A 21,422-nucleotide genomic window follows, 5' to 3' on the forward strand; every position below is an offset into this window, starting at 1 on the left:
CAAAACAAACATTTTGCTATTTGAACAACGAAAACACTGAACGACGTCTCTCGTTATATTAAACGCAAACAAAGTATTCATTTACATTAATTAATTAACTGAAATGTGGGCAATAATTAAAAAACTCGGCATGCGATGTATACTTTTAACAGCACTTTGTTGAATTAAATGAGAGCCGAATGTTTTTTCGAGCGCTCCGCTCCATTAATTTATTAATGTGTTCATATTATGGAGAACAAAGAAACTTCGCATAATTCATTTATTTATTAAAAGGTCAAAGGACATCTGATATTAATGAACGGAACTAATGATTTTTATTCTGTGGTATTGTTCTGTGGTATTGAGCTATAATCCCGTCGACTTAGTGTTATATTAGATTATTCTGAGGTACTTGATATGTTTTAATAACTTCATAACATTCACAAATAATTGTATCTGAATGTGAATTATTAGAACAACATAAAATCACCGTCGACACTTGGATTTTAAGTTCGGTAAATGAAAAAGCAGAATCAAAAATTACACTGTGAGCACAATGCGCATAATTTTTGGCAAAACAAAAGAATATACCCTTACGTTACCTTCGAGAAAATTCGAGAAATCTCAGCTAGAATATGAACAATAACGTCAAATTACAGGCAATTTAAGCCGAATCGCGAGTCCGCAAATACTTGAATTTCAGGCCCATTGTGACCAGGTGTTCATAATGTCTCTAGTGAAACATTGCCCGATTCAATTTCAGCCCTATCCCAGTGTCCTAAGGTCTTATATAATTTATGAAATCCACTGATGTCGAAAACACTTACAGTTTTTCAAGGGTACATCCCTGATATTTAAACCTACATTAAAGCGGGGATAAATTTTCTACGGCAGACTAATGTACCGTTCATAAGATTTAATACATTTTCTACGGCTATTGAGTTTTTCAATTCGAGAGGAAACAAATGAACATTGCAGGAAGGAGCCATAAATGCTGGGTCAATTGGGTCACCAGAATTGCGAACGATGCACGTTATGACGTGGCATGTCTTTTATACATTTCCTATCAGATAAACGCATATATCCGTTAATGACGGGAAATAAAACTCGATTGCGCCATTCGTATTATCTGAGCTTTTACTTTTACATACTTTATTATTACTTTTCTCTGCAATCTCGTATAATTGCTGATGTTAAAAATTTATTAGCTTTTCACTAAAACAGACCGAAACATATATTCCATTGGCGGTAGCATATGATAGTTCCAAACTCTATTGCACAAAAAATAATGTCATCCTTAAGAATATAATCCTACCACTAAAAGTAATAATTCAGATCATGATTTATATCTCGGATAAGACACTATATATGCATGAAAGTATAGCGATCCCTAATCAGCTGCAATACGTCCTCTTGGCATTCCGTTTGTAGAGTGCTGAACACTACAGAATATTTGCCATTATTTCGAGTGTCAAGGTGCCCTCTCCTAATGGGATTTTAAGTAGTACCCGACAGGTATTCGGCCTTGCCGTGTTTGCTCCATTTTTCATTTTCTTTAATGACACAGCGTATTAGCCAGTCAAGTTTATCTGTAAATGGTGCCATTTATTGTGAGTTTTCTTTTATTTTCAACGATTTCACTAATGCACCTCCTTGTCATATAGCAGCCATTTTAAAATTCCTGTAAAAAGGAGGTTTGTATATGCTCTGATAGGATTTTTGTTCCAAATTACCTTTTTAAATTGCACCAGGTACGTTTTCTAAATGGTCAAGCGATCGCACGCAAATAAGCAATATCACAAAATCCCAATTATCCAAATGACATCAAAATTAGCATCCACCCTAACAGCGATCACATCACAGCGCTGAACGTAATTCGATTTCACAAAACAACGAATTTAATACTAATAGAATGACAAAACACGAGCATTAATTTGCATAAGTACCATCGACAACAGAATTAGCATAGCTCAAACAAATTTCATCAACCGAAATACACACACGAGCGGGTAACAGAGCCACCGATTTCCATTCACGAGCCCTGCGATATGCGGAGGCAAATTAAAAGCGCTCACTATCTCATACGAGAGATTGGCTTTACAAATTTCATAACACACCCGCAAGAACTACGCGTCAGTTATTTCATATCAATGATTTTATTTCTTGCAAATGGGCGTGCGTATTAAATGTACCAAATGGAAAGAAAATATAACAAGAAAATAAAAGGGTTACGACATAAATTCATCATGACCTATGTAAGTTCTCGAGAGCAACAGTCAAGAATTTAATAACCCTCCAGACAGTGAAATGTTATCGACTGTAAAATCAAGTTCTAGTTATAAAATATAACTGAATTATTAAAGTACAGTTTAAACAAAGTAACGAACCTTGTAACCTTGACGAGTGAGAGTTTTTCTTCTTGATCATTTTTAATTTATTTAATTGTATGCCCCCAAGTCTTTTATTAAACCGTGTTCGTCTATTTCTTGTAGATGCACTATATAACTTTTCAACCTTACATTTTCCTATATCCCAATTTTTACGATAAATGTTCACGTGTGTTTATTTATTCTTTTGTGTGCATTGTACAAGAGTTCAAATAAATAAATAATAAGAGTCTAAAATTTTGGACACACAAATCGATCCACAGTACCAGGCAAGCAGCAGAGGGAGCGAGTGAACCGCAAACTGACTTCAGTCCGCTGCAGTTAGTTTCGCCCGCAACAAGATTGTGTCGGCCCACCGCTTCTTGTGTTACTAACAATTTCGTAGCGGTGCTGCATCACGTCAGCTTACAGCTGTCGAGTCCAGCTTGTAAAGATTCTTGTACACACATTAGTACATAATACATTATGACTGAAGATAAAGACGTTACTGAGGATGAAGAATGTATTGCTATTTATGATTATGTTATAACAAAGGACGTAATTACGATTAATAATGTGTACAAATCTTATATCCAGGGGGTTACCGCCACCTCTTATAGCAGTCTTAGTATCATAATTAAAGTGACCCTCGATTTGGCAGTAAGCATTATAGTTACGGGCGGGTTAAGGCGAAGTCTTAAAACAATACTAATTCCTTATTCTAGAGAGAGAAAGCGATGGCGCTTTACTACCTGTACAGCTTTATCTTTTTCCCACACTGGATATTTCCAGCAGTACTATTATACTGCTTCAAGATGTTACAGTAACCCTTCTGAAGATGAATATCTATTTGAAATCAATCTAAATCTAAAGACAAACCACATAGATTCACATACATTCTGTATAGAAACATGAAACGGCAAAAAGTATTTTTCCAACCATTCTTGAAATGTAACATATGGAGTTCTATGAAACGCATACTTCATACACGTGGCCCGTGGTTCGATTTAAAGTTCCATTGTAGAAATATTTCATGCACGTCTATTTTACACAGAATACACGACGGACCGTTTTCCTCATCCAATTTTGACTTATTCCATCTTATATAATGTATTCTTTCTTAGAAATACACGTACGTAGAGGTTTTTTATGATAATAAGCATTTTGCGTATTACATATTTGAACGTACTTTTATTGAAATAAAATATATTTTGTACTTTTTATATATTACTTGCAACGGTTAGGAAGCATCCCTTTTATCTTACTGTTTTTCTCGTTAAATATAAAATAATATATCTACTCTATGCGCAATAAGTGGCCATATCGTGGTAGAAATTTATCTACACGTTGGTTGGTCGCTTTTCCGACGTGATCCAGGGCCCTTTCCCTGGGAGCTCTGGGTATGCGTCAGCGCAGTCTTCACTATCAAATAATCAAAGAAGTTTGAAATACGCTTCAAGAATAGAAATAACTAAATTGTCTCACTTGCTCTTATACAGAGAATACGTAAGGAAATCATTTAATTCTGGCGATCCTAAATTGAAGTTTGAAATAAATCTGATCTAATTTTTAGTTTTATAGCATTGAAATGCTTTTATAAATGGGAAATTTTATTGAAAGAATAGAAGGGATTTTTTTTTTTTTTTGAAAGAATAGAAAAAGCTCCATCACGGGGCGGGATTCGAACCCGCGTTTCTTGCCTAACCGTAGCAACGCTTAGCATTTCGGCCACCCGGCCACCTCGTCAAAAATCCCCATATCTGATCGTTTAAAGTGGGTCAAAGTCTAGTCTAAAGGAGTCGGTTACATACAAACATACAGGTGAAGCTAATGAAAAGCGTATAAAGGGTAAAATGATATAACCCAGTGTGTTCACGCCGATAATTTCATCGACGCCACACTAACACGATTAGGCGAACTCGATTTTATATTTCTAAACAATATCGCGCTTCGAATTTGAATATTTATTTATTTTTATCGTAACATTTTTTAACAAAAAAATAAGCATTAAACTAATGGAATTACTGTGCAGCATACAACAATAATTATTATAAAGAGAAAATATTTTTAAACCTATATAATGAATTAAATGAGATTTAACAAAATCATTATTTTTAAATTCAAACTATTTTTATTATTACTATTGTAACACACACATTTTTCCAATTCTTTATAAAGCCTTACAAATAAAACTGCCTATTCAAATGAAAATTTCCCTTAAACACCGACGTAAATCTCACTGGACTTCCTTTTCTTTAACGTCCCATCCAATTCTTCCGACCTTTTCTCGTGTCTTATAAATTGTTCCGGAAAAGATTTATACCGACTCGTTATTTTAGCCAAACTCTTCGAGTTCAAGACAACCGGTTGTATGCAATTGCCATTCATGATGTGTGCAGAAATTTAATCTATTCTAAAAATAATGGAACTTCTCCAAAAACCAATTAAAAGAGAAAAAAAAAGAAATGGAAACAATAATTTCAGGCATATATAAACACAGGTAACAATAGGAGGTATCTGTAATGGTATAAACTATCTATAGCACGACGAAAAATGCAATTACTCAATTATAAAATACATACATATAATACACACAAATACATACTCCATACATACATACATACAACTATTTGCTTTTTCGTTTAAAAATACACGTTTACGTTTTTGTAAAACAAACATTTTTATATCTACATACATTTTTCCAATCCACACTTCTATTAACTATACAGCATTTATTAAATCCTAGCTCATATAAAATATAAAATAAACTCGTCTCGAATAGCTTATACATATAAATAAGTCTTGTCTTTTGTTACTCTATAAAACAAAATGGGCGTCGTTTTATGTGACAAGATGGAGTTATAACACGACTCTGGATGAAATAACTGTGTCCGACAGTAAACGCGGCGTACGGAATTCATTTTATGTTTATTGCGGATAATTATTTGTCAGTCTATGAGAATGTTAGCTTTGGCTGCGCTGCCAATAATGCAACTTCGGTTAGTAACCTTGTTAGCGGTGACCAAGCAAACAATTTGATCATTATTTCACAGAGAAAATAATGTAAAAATATCACCGATTTTTACAAAGGCCGCAAAAATCTTTCTTTTTTATTTTACTTTTGTTTGAAGTTGCAGCTTTCTAATGGTGAAAGAAATTTTAAAATCGCTCCAGTAGTTTTTGAGTTTATCCATTACAAACAATAAGAGTAAAAATATGCGAAGTTTCTGAAAAAAATATTAATAATAATAACTCATAAGGTATGTCCTTACTGCGTTGAATCTGTTAATTAACTAACTATACCTAGTATATAGTATGAGTCTGAAACCGTATCGAAATAAACGAGCGAAAGTTACACAAAAACTTAATTAAAAAAACAAAAGGAATACGACAAAACTTTAAATGAGATGTCTCGTTATGTAATTCCATGGAAATCTAATAACAACATAACTTCATAAAATGATCTTTTCATAAAGTGTATTTTAATACATCATACAAAAGGTTGCTTAATAATTTTTTACCATTTGGTTAATTCGCAAATATATCACACAGCCCGCAACCTTTAGAACATGCTATCAAATTTATTCGTAACCTTTCGAGCAATATTAAATTTAGCTTGGCTGCCAAAATATAAACCCGGGGGACGGATAAATATAGGGGTAAAACACATATACACACATTTCTAAAAGCCAATTAGAAATGTTAATTAAAAGTATTGTCCCATTCATTGACCCACGAAATAAACACTCGCAACGCACCCACACAGACATACACACGTGGTTATTAATTAAATCATAATTAAAGTCTTCTATGTTGCCAGTTTTCTGCGTTATTCTTCAATTTACGATATTTTTGGTATTAGTAAAACGATAAAAATTTTATTTGATATCCGATACAATTTACTCGTATATTTCTTATATTAATGGAAAACCTCTTTGCATCATATTACAGTTTACATAAAAATATAAACCTTAATGCTTAACATCAAATATAAAATATGTAATGTTAAAAATACGGAGAGGCAAATGCTGAGTAGTCCACCTTATCACAAATACTATCCAAGTATTAGAATAGATCCAATGTAATTTTTTTTATTGTTCTTAAAATGTATTCGTTGTAAGCTAAAATGTTGTATTTGGGATTAAATGCATTTTCTTTCTTTCTTTCTTCTTTCTTTCTAAAACTATGTTGTGACGCATCAAAAGAGCTTCTATACGAAGTCTAATTGAATAAATAAATGTTTGATTTTGACCTAACCAATCAAACAACTTCATGCAGGACGCAACAAATGGCACCAGGGATTGCAATGAATCTTGGAGCACTCACACAAAATCCAACATTTCTCAGATACATCTAGACATATACCTAGCTCAAACGGAAGACGAACACCTGTTAAAACAAACTGCATTGCTTCTGTGGCCGGTTGGAAATTGTTTATATTACCTTATAATACTTGTGGAATGTTATTTTACTATAGATCGATATTGTCTCTGACCGGTTTTCCTTTTGTTTGCTATTGCGAGCGCAGAACACGGATTGTGGTTTATACTTGAATTAAAACTATCTGAAATGAATGCTATATTGATTGAAATACAACTTAAATTGAATTAAACCTATATCGATAATCATAATGCAATTAGAATGATGCTGTACGGATAAAATATGGATGTTGTCTCTGATAGGTGTTCATGAAACGAACACGGGTCGCTTCCATTAGCATATAAATAATTCATTCATCCATACATTGTAGAGCACTTAGACAATTTTGATTGTAATTGCGAATGCTATAGGAGGCTTTTTGTTTATCATCATCATCACTCCATGTATTTTCCTACTGCAGGGACAAAGGCTCCTATTAAGGTTCAGGCCAAGATCCTTCACGCTGGCCAAATGCAGTTTGGCAGATGTCACATGTCGTCGAAGTTTTAATACTTGGACATGCCGTTTTCCCTACGATACTTTCTTTCACCGTTTCGAGCAGACAAGTGATAAATCTATTATTTCTTGCACCCACGTCTGGTCTTGTACTTTTGACTTTTCAATTGAAGTCCGAGGGCCAAGCCATTACTATTTTTAGCCACATTCTATAAGCATGGTGTTAATTTTAGAACATGTAACGAAATTGATTATTAATTGATTATTCGAAGATATTTCAAAACGTTTATTCTTTGTGTCATGTAAAGACTCTGATATGCAATAAATAAATAATCGTTACCACGCCATCGAAGCGGAACCACAGAAGAAATCGTGACTTAAAACTACGAGTACAATGAACATCCAGCGATACAGCATGCCACCACCGGAGACCACTAGGAAATCTAAATCTACCGCTTTGTAAATGCCCTGCGGTAACACATCAACATGTCACTAAATTGTTCATACAAACGCAGAATATATCTCTTCAATTGAACGAATGATTCATCTCGGCGGTGATAATCAAATCACCATTCAGTTACGGCCTTCGATATGTATCGTGTTGCTTGCATCGACAAGGTAATTAAGATGTATCTGTTTAGTTCTATTAATTACAAGCGATTACAATTTATGTAAATGGTACATGTTACATTAATAGCAGCAGCTATTTGCAGTATTGCAGAGAAGATATTAAATTAATTCTAATACTTTTGTATTAAAGCACATATTTTTTATGTCATGTCTTCGTCGACAATGGAGCTGGCGGGTCGCCTGATGGTAAGCGCTACCATCGTCCATAAACAGTTGCGTAAAGTCGATGGCAGATCTTACGCTTCTACAACTAAATTGAAACGACTTCAAATTGGAAAGACTTGGAAGGGTAAGGAAAAGGATATGGATATAGCAGAATACATAGAGTATATGGTGAAATGAAATTTCGATGGGAATGAAATGTTTCAGCTCGATAAACTGCCCATATACGTTTTTAACTCTTTACCCTAACTTTCCCCACTCATAAAAATCATAACATAAAATCTCTCCTTTGCGAAGTGAAAGAGAGACAAACAAACAAACATACTTTCACATTTCTAATATTAATAAGGATAATCTGCGCATTCAGGTTTTATTACACGTTACATTAAATTAAGCAATGCCGTAATTTAATCATAATTTTCCAAGCCAGATTCTCGTTTAATCAACAAGTTAATCAAGCATAATTCATCTATTAATTGATGTAGCAACACTGTATGAAGGATTTATCATAACAAATAATGTAGCAATTCTGGAATATCGTAGAAGTTTCTCGATATTCTACACAAAGTTTCCCATTGACCGATCGACGCACTTGACCCGCAATCAACGATCTATCTTCTAAACCTCTAGACATTATATTTTCTAAATATCTAGACGGAAAATACATTGTTTTTTTCTTGACTCTCATATTATTAGATTTAGCTATATAATATGTAATATATTGTATACGACCATCTAGAATACCTAGTCATTAGTTCTCGTCAAAATTTTCATAACTTACGGAGGAACTTTCATAACTAACCCGAGGGCTTTACCCACCTTTCTCCGCCCATTCCTTCTTTCTTGTCATCAATCCTTTCCCTATCCTTTACACCATAAAAGCACAGCCACCCGGGACATTCAAAGAGGCACTACCTCAGCGAATGTTCATGGTCGTCGGTTTTCACTTACCATCAGGCGAACCACCAGCTCAGTTGCCCGTCATGACATAAAAAAAAATTACTACTACCATAATTGTCCCCACTAAAGAACCTACAAATAATATTGACAATCGATAAATCTATTCTAATAATATTAAGCTGAAGAGTTTGTTTATTTGTTTGAATGCACTTATCTCAGGCACTACTGGTCCGATTTGAAAAATTGTTTCAGTGATAGATAGCCCATTTATTGAGGAAGACTATAGACCATATTTGTACCACGGACGAAGCCGGGGCGGCCTAGTAATCCATATAATTATTCCCATCCCTGTCTACTTTCCGCATTCCTACATGCAACACCGTGCGTCCGTACAAAACATAACAACATCATTAAATCTCACCCAACGCCAATCTATCCGAAGTGATGCGCGATTCTTTATCCCGCCGACATTTATAGCGGCGCCATTAATACAACCAAACAAAAGTGTTAACGCAACGACCATTCCGTTTTTATTTTAAAGGATTGACTCGTCTCCCGGACTGCTTTACGTTCGTTTGATTTATGCGCCACTGTCTCGGTTTCAATGTGACTGACCACATTTGCTATATGTTGCGTTATATCTTCTTTCGCAGTTTCAACGATTTCATTTACATGCTTCGTTTCGTTTGAAGTATAACAGAAACTTACAAGAGATTGGATCATTTTTATTCAATGTAATGCAATTACTTCTATAGCATAGTTAACGTTATTTACGTATTAGCTCTTATACATCACGTGGGTTTTTTCGTGGTGAATAATTGTCAAAACAACAAACGTTTCGTAAATTTGTAAAAAATCCTAACCAATTCGTCGTTTTCCTCATACTTAACATAAATTCTCAGCAACAATAAAATATACATAGATACTATTTGTATAAGCGCCCAGCCTTTAACTGCAACTACGAACCAGATGCGATCCATTTAAGCACGAATAAAGCACGATCCTAACAATGCAACAGCCTCTAATCTATTTATAAAACCTTGCCAAATTCGAAGCGGGTACTACGTATCTATTTAGAGAGCTGATAAGTAGCATATGATGGCACTTAATATGCGATTGCCGGCGGCACACCATATGTGAAGTGTAAATAATGGAGCCGCGTCAGCAGATCGTGTTGACTCCGGCGGCTTTCTGTGCGCCTGGTACATTTTATGGCAAGATAAGACTTTACGAGGCTACGTGTGGACTATTGTGGTAAACATTTATTTATTTTAATTACTATCGATTTATATCCTCAAGAGAAAATGAACATATCATTAACAATTATAATTAAATAGGTTAGTAGCGAACTACCTGTCCCCATTCCTATGAAGTTAGGAACAGGAACAGGTAGAACTGGTTTCGTTTCTGTCGTTCGTTTTAAATGCCCTATTGATGTCAGCTAAAAATGTCAATTTCCCTTCAGATGTAACAGTCTATTTCTTATTATATCTAAGCATTCCCGTATAAAATATGAGAGAACATTCCTCCAGGCATTTTAAATATTTATGACATTGATGAAATCATGTCACAAAACATCCTTTGTTTAGGACTCTTTATTTGTATAAATGGACATCGAGACTCGCTCGGTACATAAACGAAATTAGATTTCACAAAAGATTTAAATATTTTACTTCTAAATTAACTGTATATCAATATTTTTATCTTATTGCGAACAAAATGCATGATTACTTCAGCGAAATATTCTAGTGACCTTCACATGAACTAAATTGGCTGATAATATAGCTACGTATTCATAATAGGGGCTACACTGTTGTGTGTAATAAACAAATATAGATTATACATTCAAATTAACTATTGCGTAGTTTTGGAAGCCATTGTTACTAACATGTACATATGAAATGTAACCATTCTGTTGTTGTACTCTACAATAATCTTGTTACTTTATAAGTGAACCGTAGATATTCGTTATACACTAGGTTTTTGCCCGCGTAGTTTAACGAATTTTGAACAAAATTCTCATAGGAATGTTTCACTGTGATAAAAGACAGTCTATGTCACTCTTAGACACCTTTATTTATTTAATAGTTTATTTTTATTTTTCTGAAGATTTAACTCAAAAATACTTGTTCAATTTTAAAAATTCTTATACCATTACCGAGTGACATATTAACCAATCTTTAATCCGGGGCAAAGCAGGGTCAGGCGGCTAGTTAATTAAATAATTGTTAATTTAAACGCAGGCTACTCGAACGTCATCACTGCAGAGTGCGGACGAACAAAGAGAACCACGCATCGCTGATTTGATACCGGTTATAATTTAGATCATAAACTACATAACAGCGAGTAGGATTTGTGTCTTTGCTTTTATTTATTATTATTATTATTTTTCAGTATTGGCAAAAGTATTTATACAATACATTAATGAATTACCGTGTAATATTTTTGTTAAATTTGATATTATATAAGATTTGAATGTTTTAAGTGTTTCAATTTATCATCCTCAATCATCATCAAATAATTATGGCGTAAACCCTCATAGGAGGCCTGTGTCCCAGCAGTGGGTATGGTATGGTACCATGGGCTGATGATGATGATGATGATGATGATGATGATGATGATGATGTTGATGATGAATTTATCATCTCGTGTGACAGCGGTTGTGGATAGCTGTGATACAAAACATCGATGATAGTGTGGTTGTACAATATAATAATAATATTTTTAATGTAAATGAGTATAACGAAAAAATAGTTAAAGTCCGAAAAATTTCATCACAGCAAAAAGAAACATTATCTTAAATGTGATTTACATTCAGGGTTTTAGTAGCTATTTCATAATTAAGGTTACTTCACAGTAGTAAACTTCGATTCAAAACGGAATATATTGTTAGTAGTTTCCTACAATATAAACCATCCATTGAATAGATCTTTAAACTATCCAAAAACAATTACAACAACATTGCCCAAACTTCCTCATCAAAGTTTACCAATACGAATCGACGTTGCATTTTCCCATACAAAAAACTTTAACAACAACCTGAACAAATGATCCATACTACACCTTTCCCCTTAGGATGCCTCTGTCCCAGAAGTGGGAACATATGTATATGATGATACCTCTCTTATGCGAATGCGTGACCGCCTCCTTGGCACAGTGGTTAACGCGTGAGCGTAGAGCCGAGGGGTCCTGGGTTCAATTCCCGGTTGGGACGCACAAAAAAAAAAAACAAAAAATGTCTCGGTCTGGCAGGACTCAGAAGGCTGATCACCTACTTGTCCGTAAAGAAAATCGATCAGTGAAACAGATGTACATCATCTGCCCCATACCCCAGTGGGGGGCACGGGACTTCGCTTTTTCTCTTATGCGAAAGCCTAACAAACAAACGTCACAACATCCTCATATCCCACCATATCGACCGTGAAGCATCCGCGAGCTGACCTCACTGATCTGTGGGTCAAGAACGAGAAACATTTCGCTTTCATATCCAGATGAATTTAAAGGCCCCTCGAGATATGGCGGAGCTTTTAGGCCTCCGGCTAACGATGTTAATTAGATACTGCTCCCAGCTACAAGTGATCGTAACGAGTGAAGTTTCTTTTTTATCCTCAGCGATGTTTAGTTAACGTAAAGGATCTAAAATAAATAGGATCATCAAAAAGTTATATAAGTTAAATATCAGTTTGCTTTAGATATTTTGCCATATTTTATTTTAATTAATAAATACAATAGTATTATCTTGTATTTAATTTTACGCGAGTATTATACATTTAGGAATTAAAGACTTTTTAATGGATTTTAAACGCGACTTATTAATTATCACCATGCTCCCTGTAAAGTGTTCGAAAATGAAACATCGGCTTAATAATATAATGAATAAGTCGCGTTTAAAATCCGTTAAAATGTTTTTAATTTCTAATACATACAAATTAATTTGTTAAAATATGGCAAAGTATTGGTAAAGTGAAGAAATAAATTCTCTAACAAGTCCTACAGTAAAGACGATGACCATAATAACAACTAATTCATCAGAAAAACCAATCTTACGAGAGCATTTTAATTTTTTATCACCGTAATATGATTCCAATATAGAATGTATTGGAATCCAATCCACCAAAACTTGCTATTGAACTAGTTCCACCACAAAAACTGAAGGCCACGACCGGTTATCTAAAAGCACAATTATAGCTACGCAATCTATAGCGCCGGTACACGCGTGACTCATTAACCTAACAACCACCATTACATCACATGGATAGTAAATCTGGAAGGTAGATGTGCACTTTCTGACCGTGTCACTTTTTGCATCTGAATTAAGTGCAAAGCACCAACTTAAATTTCAGATAGTTCCATATCGAACGGATTCAATTGCTCGTCGAATTAAATAAACAATTGGGTAAAGAAAATTAATGAAATATCTTAACAACATTTTAAATAATTAGCGGGCTTATAATGACAAAAACATTGTACCAAATTTTTATTGTTTGTAAACTCATAACTCAAATTTACATACTTACAATAAATGTTTCATTGAAAATAACAAAACAACGCAGACACGCTTGCTAAGAACAAATCCATACATTTGTACTATCCAGTTTTCTATCATCAACGCACACATCCATTGTTGGAGTGCTGAACAAGATATATCGATGTGGAGACAGCTTGACGTGCGACTGAAATCCATCTCGACTAATCGAAGTTACGATGAATTAGAGAGGTAACGTTAAAATTAGACTTTAACTGTTACACGGTGATGGGAATGGCGCTTCATCTAACGATTACTGTAACAGTTTAAATGGATGATAATTTGATTTGGTTGGTTAAGACTACACAGAAGAGAAGAACTAGAAGACTACATTAATTGTTGTTCTTTCATTACAAGAAACAAGATATTACCGACTCCTATGAAAACAGATTACGATTCGGATAGATTATCGTCTATCATAACTTCCACTTATCAAAACCAAAGCTTTGGACATCCCAACACCCGAATCCCGACGCTATCAATATATTCAGTTCATTTCCTATTTCAACAGGGCTAAATTACTCACGAATATCTCACCAAGATGCTGGTTCACAATTAATTACATCATAAACACACGAAATTCACCAGCTAACCTACAAGCAATAATTTTAACTAATCATGTCGCACGTCACCCACTCATTAGTCAAACACAGATGAATCACCGAGATAACGCCACGACTAAACACTTACTCGTACATGCAAATTTACGAGAGCACTCTACGATGACATTTAATTAACTCTATATCTAGCTTTGAATCTGTGGAGCCTAGACTGCATCAAAAACATCGAGCCCATATCGAGATTGTATCTCTGGCCATATGCGGAAAGCGAACAAGATGCTTTGAATTCCGTTTAAGTCGAACATTACTACTGCACTGGTGCTAACTGATTCTATTGACGCACACAAACACTTCGTCACCATGACACACAGATGAATTTTTCGGTTGACCTCGTGAATGCTCCCTGGGTATCGTCATAAGATCCTTAATAAATCAAGTACAACAACGGCCTAAATACAGAGCTTGTTGACCTGGAGACGTAACCTGACGTACCCACGTCACGAAAAGAGTACGCTTTCCGTATCAAAAAAACCGTGCAAACCGAGTACATATTATTATATTGTTATTTTAACATACATTACCATACTCCGCAGATTTACTTATCTATATCTTATCTGTCTGCCGTAATGTAATTGCCTTGTTGTAGGTACATAATTTGTATAATACTTGTAATAACATATGTGAGCTACCTTTTATAAATAAACGCATAAAAAACACGAAATTGTATCTAATCTTTAAATTTTGGTGTATTCCCGTCGCTAGCTTTAAACTACTTTCATTTATATCGAACTTACTTATTTTCGCACCATTATTTTACGAAGAGATCTCTTCATTCATTTTTTTAGGAACAGCTAGTATATTGTGCCGCTACAATCATTAGCAGTAAGGAAGTATAATATATATAAGTAAAAATTTGTACGAATAACAACACTTTTCTTTAAGATCCTTCCATACCTTGCTATAGACAGAAATAGAGACGTAACCGCGAATAGAAATTAATCAATCAGACTCCGTGATCGATAGGTCCGAATGGCAGAGTCATCTGGGAACCATTAAATACGTTACCTTTGAGGATGTGTACTTCATCATTTGTTCATTTCTTGCTACGATAGACGCTAGAAAAAATCTAATATTATGGAAATAGGCCTTTTCCTCGTTCCTCCAACATGAGAGCTTTTTGACGTTATTGTTTTTAGCTTTGAGAACCCTCCCTCAAGTGTACGTTGCGTTTAGTGTGCCTTTGGGTAACAGAACATTGTGTAAATATTAATTATAGGAAGTTAAACGTTAAGGTAAGTTAACTAGATTTAATGAGTGAGCGTAATTTTTCGAAAAATTTTCTCTTTGTTATTTAAAATATTGCAGCGCACTGATGTATGTTTTCATTAAATGTAGACATTTGCCAAAGAAGTCTAAATCAAAATTTATCGTTTCAGTTCATTTCCTAGCAACATAATAACCAACGTCTACATCCGGTTCGAAGGATCAAGGCTACAAAAGAAAATTTTTACATTTTTCGTACCAAGACAAATTTTCATCCTTATTTATATTCCCAACGATCAAAATGCACAAATTTCACCGCACTGTGTATTTTTACGATAAAAAATACCTAGTTATAAACAAAAAATCAGGAATGTACACAATAATAACCAAAAAAAAAAGTGGACAACAAAATGTATTCAATAAATAAATGTAAGAAATAACTCCGCCTCCTCGTTATTAGTTAAATTCTGAATATTTTTCCTGTTTGCTCGCCGCGGGCACTAAGTATGATTAAACAACAAATGGCAATGACAGGATATATAAGGATATTTATACATCACCGAGTAACATGAAAGTCTTTTTTGTGTTTTACTTTTTTTTTTAATAACTACTCGTATATCAATTCCGTTTAATTGGATATGGATAAAAAGATTAATATTTTTGTTATTAATGGAGCCATTATACAATAGAGGTTTAATAGTGATATAGATTTCCCATCGATATCAATTTCAGCCTCACATGCGGTTCTTGAATCTTTATCTACAGAAAATATTTTTCTTGGTTCCCATCATTTAAATTCATAATATTAATTAATTATAATCAACAGTACCTACAGAGATACCACCTAGGATTTAAGAGGTGCGCTGGTCTAAAAACCATGCTCATATAACACAAAATCACGACCCACCATTCATTATAAACTACATTATAAAAATAGTAACATGCGTTGTAATTGATTCATCCATCCTCATCGCTAAACGCACAGAAATCAGGTGCCAATGACCCACAGCTGAACGATACGCGAAAGGAGTTTCCGCAAATAAAATATTTGGCACATCAAAAGAGTTGTTTTTATGGGTGTTCGCCGTTCGGTCATTAGTGGTACAACAGGAGGATTGTTCGACATGAAACGTGCGCATGCGTTTATTGTTTAAGTCTCGCTACTTGCCGGCCATTTAAATGGACGGCGATGACTTCACTGTGCTGCGAATTAATTGGACCGTCTCGTCTATCTTTCTTCTTCCTTTACATGTATTTATAGAATAGATGAAAATCTTATTTTAGGAAAAACATACACCCACTTCTCAGAAAATTCTCAACAGCGATGTTAGTACATTATTTACGTCATTTTAAAATTTTATATCAATACCTAAATACTTTACTGTTATTATTCGTAATATAACTCAAATCCAGGTTCTCATTTTTCTCACTCGCGTTTCTCTGCTTTTTTTTTCATCTCATTTCCTAATTCAAATCCTAATGATAATACCATTTAATATAATAATAAAATAAATAAATAAAAAGTAACAAGAAAATTAAAAATTCGTAAACAGATTTAATGCACAAATGGGAACAAAAAAGTAGGCATATATTGTATTTTTTTATATTCAGGAAGCTGTTATCGTACGTTTTAAAATAATTAATTTACATAAGTTTTACACGTTTAGCACTTAACACAATTATGATTAAGTTCTCTCCAAAAAAATCAACTCTAATAATATATAAATCTATAACTAAAAAACTCTGAGTCCCTCTATTGCTATCTATCACGATTAAACCGATTTGGATGAATTTTGAAGTGAAATATAGACCGTGACGAGTCAAACATAGGCACTCTACGATTATTTTTAAATAACGGCATGGAGTAGATACGAGTAGATGAAATATACGGATAAAAGAATTCGACAGCGCCGTCCGCGGGTGAAACCGCATGCCCCATCTGCTACAAACTAAAGTAAATCATCAATTAAGTTAATGCCGATTTAATTACGGAAACATAACCTACTTGAATAACACATTCTTAAGAAAATTTACTACGCTCAGCATACGGTCGGTTTGTAACATTTGTATAATTGCTGTGATTATCCGATCGATGATGATGATGATGATGATGTAATTATCTAAATTTTGCCATTCTCAGTTTCAATACATGGCAATAAACATCATCCGAAACGTATTGGAATACGTTCGTGAGACGGTAGCAAACTGAAGGCTTATTTATCTTGGCTTTGTTAGATTCTTTTTACATTTGCATATAATTTTAAAACAAAGCATTCATATTATATCTTGGTCGGAATCAGATCTTAGTTTTAATAAAGGTTGCATTCCTTTCAATGTCGTAGTCCATTTCAAGTGATTTTATATTTAAACCCCGGGCTCTCAATTATATCTTAATATAATAAAGTTGAATATCTTAATATATAAAATTCTCGTGTCACAGTTTTCGTTGCCATACTCTTCCGAAACGGCTGGACCGATGGTCATAAAATTTTGTGTGCATATCGGGTAGGTCTGAGAATCGGCCAACATCTATTTTTCATACCCCTAAATGATAAGAGTAAGGCAGAACAGCGTTTGCCGGGTCAGCTAGTTTACTATACAAATGTATTTGAAAGATTGTTAGATAAAGACTATATTAATTACAATGTCATCAAATGAAAATGTTTTTCAAGATTCAATTCGATATACTTTCATGTTGATCACCTGAAATAATATTATAAAGAGAAAATATATGACATCTTTTTACGATGTGACACAACCGATTTAAAAAGTGTTTATACCATTTGAACATCTGCTATCGAGTAATATTTTTGGTTAGTGAAGCCGGGCCAGGAGTCTTGCGAAAGCGTTTTGTTCGTTTGTCTTTGTTTCACGACGCAACGGAGCTATTTTATGGTATGATTTTTGTGAGTCGGGGTAGATAGGAGGCTAGACTGTGACATAGGCTAGTTTTTATCGCGGTGAAACATCTCATTCATGAGAACTTTTTTTGACCACGCAAGCGGTTACTTAATCTAAGAGAATACGGATTTAATTGGATACTAGCTGTTAGGCTTCGCCCGCGGTACATATATAGCCTGTGTCATTCAGTGAAGTTGCAGATTTCTAACTGTTAAAGAATTTTTGAAATCGGTCCAGTGATTTTTGAGTAAAAACGATACAAACATACAAAAATACAAACGTTTAATATTAGTGTAGAAGTGTTGAATTGTTAGCATGTTTCGTTAGGCTAGTGAAATACTATATGGTGCTTGTGTTTGCGCAGATATTTCTTTGTCGATATACACACACACACACACACAAACACGAGTTCCGTCGTCATTGGCCAGTCTCTTATTGAAATTGGCTCCCAAACCAATCTCCATCTAAAACTTATCAACCCACTTCTCTATTGATATGGACTGCATTTGCGAACACATTTGAATCATTAAACAAAGAACATAATTAAATAAAAGCGTATAGACTATTACTTAACTTTATTTTAACTTTATAATTTATGATTTTTTTTTTATTTAAATATAATATATAACATAGCGACCTTAATACGACCTATTATCATTGTTACGAAAATAAATCCTCATCTACCGGAAATGCAGTGGTCAGACGGGATTACGCGCTATATTATAACATGTGTTAAATACCAAATGGACATTATAATACTATTTTAAACAATAAACAGGTGTTGTTGGCTGGGATTCGATATTCGCTAATAGCATCATTTTGAATGTAAGGTTGTTACGCTTTCACGCCAAAACTGCTCAATCGATTCGAATGAAATTTCGTACAAATATTAGGTGACTTTTTATTGTATTAAACAATGCTATAATGTTTCATTGGTTATATATCATCTATAAAATCTATGTCAACTTTATTGCTTTTTTCAATTTACCTACTAATATTATAGACGCGAAAGTTAGTAAATATGGATGGATGGATGTACGGATGTTTGTTACCCTTTCACGCGAAAACAACACATCGTATTTGTATGAAATTCCATTCACTGATAGATTATAGTTTCGATTAGCACATTGGCTGCTTTATAACCGTGTACCACGCGAGTGACGCCGCGTATTACAGCTAGTATAAAATATATAATAAACTAAATAAATGCGTAGAAAAACGAAACAAAAACAAAACCCATAAAGCGAATTTTAATTTAATATATTAATTCATTTTATACTATGAATAATTTATCCGAAATGACAGATATATATACATACATATCCGTTTATAATAAGTAATAAATATTTATAAATGAGCTGACAATCTAATGAATAACTTATTGATTTTGTTGGATGGAAATTTCTGGAAAACATACATGTACTATCAGGTCTTTCATCAGTTTGATGCTGATACAATTATTATTTATTTATTCATTTATGGAACTATCCACAAGTACTTATTACACTTTTAACAAGACATTAATCAATTCTATCTTATTCACGAATAACTAGCGACGACTCGCGGCGTCATTCGCGTGATACCCGGGTGAAAAGTAGCCCATGTGCTAGTTCAGACCATAATCTATCTCTGTACCAATTTTATACAAATACAATAAGCTGTTTTCGAGTGAAAGGTATCCATCCATTCCTTCATACTTACAAACTTTAACGTTTATAATATTAGTTGGATACTTGTACACACTATATTGTGATATGTAAAAGTAATTACAATAATTGATATATTCCATCTGTATCAATATGTACAATATATCTTCTATCATTTAAGAATTCTTCAGCTAAATAGTTTGGGATGCGGTATATGCCATGATTTGACTGTAGAAAAGATCCAAAACCGACTCCAGTAGCAGTTAGAAAATTTCCTGTATGTTTTTTTTATTTATTTTATTTGTACATTTACTGCAAGCATAATTTACTTTCATAGCATGGATAGCATATTAACCCTCAATAAAATGATTTTTTACTTTTCAAGTAAACTGGATTAATTCTGTTTCATCACTTTACATACAGTAATTTTAGCCTATTATGATTATACATAATATAGAATAGTCTATAATCATATTGAGATATTTCTTCATTTAATTTTTATTATTATACTTTATAGCTCCGAATATTATATTTCTATTATTTTACAGAGAGATTTATAAAAGAGAACAGATCTCTCATTGCCTCAAGTTTTTATATTGAAATATTCTATTTTCCAGAATTCAACACATAACTTTAAAGAGAAAGAACTTGTAGAAAAATTAAAAGTTAATCAAAAAGTTGTAAAAGAGTTTTCTTATTAGAATATATTTATAACGATAATGCGATAATTTAACGCACTGATGCAAAACAAAAAAAAAACATTATGAAGTATGTGCTGTTGACGCAATTACAAATATAATTCACTAATCTTGTGTACACAAAATTTCTTACCGTCGTGCGTCAAAACATTAAAAGATCGCGTTACATTTAATAGTACAAAGCATAATATAAATTATTGTTCGGAACAATGTTATAGGAACGTACGCCCGCGTAACTAATAAATTTTATGACCGCCCTGCAACACCATAATAAGACGTTATCACAGTTCACAAGGAAACCGAGCATTGATCCCAACGCGCCTTCCCATTGTAAACATTGACTATTTTTAATTTACCTTAACATATCTAACGAACAGAAATAACACTTACCATATGAAATCTTTGCAGTGGGAACAGAATGTTGGCTGCTTGAAGAACCTCGGCATAAACTTGTGGTCTTTCACCAGGTAAACATTCTTCTTCTTCAGAGCACCTTTGCGGCCTCGAAGCTTAAACGCCTGCCCCGCCTTAAGATCACCACCACCGTCATCACAGTTATTATCTTCGTCCGCCATAGCTAGAAGCTAGCGAACGACCGCCGGTGCAATCGGAAACAATTAATGTCTCACAATATTACGCCAGTTACAATGAATACCGCACGAACGAACGACCGCTCTCAACGGAACGTCATTGCAATTTGCGAATTGACAATCCAGTAATGACAGACGACACTTACTGTACCTTTTTTGACTGTTTACGTCAGAAACACATTTTTTTTATTCACATCAGTGTTAGATATAGTATAATTTGTGCCATCATTCATTTTAAGCCCAAAAATTACTTTAACAATACTACTAAAATCAAAAACTAAATTTTGTTTCTCTTTGTTATCCAGTCACGCATTTAAATTACATAAT

The 21,422-nt window shown here is 33.8% G+C and overlaps 1 protein-coding gene across 1 annotated transcript in view; it reads right to left on the bottom strand.

Annotated features, from left to right (window-relative positions):
• Positions 1–21,212, bottom strand: part of LOC119830985 (protein kinase C, brain isozyme) — a 141,019-nt gene extending 119,807 nt beyond the window's left edge. Inside the window, exon 1 of the mRNA XM_038354181.1 lies at positions 20,896–21,212. Coding sequence (XP_038210109.1) covers positions 20,896–21,080 — 185 coding nt within the window. The 5' untranslated portion in view covers positions 21,081–21,212. The remainder of the gene's footprint in view (positions 1–20,895) is intronic.
• Positions 21,213–21,422: the final 210 nt, after the last annotated feature.

The sequence above is a fragment of the Zerene cesonia genome, chromosome 12 (genome assembly GCF_012273895.1).
Source record: "Zerene cesonia ecotype Mississippi chromosome 12, Zerene_cesonia_1.1, whole genome shotgun sequence".
NCBI lineage: Eukaryota > Metazoa > Arthropoda > Insecta > Lepidoptera > Pieridae > Zerene > Zerene cesonia.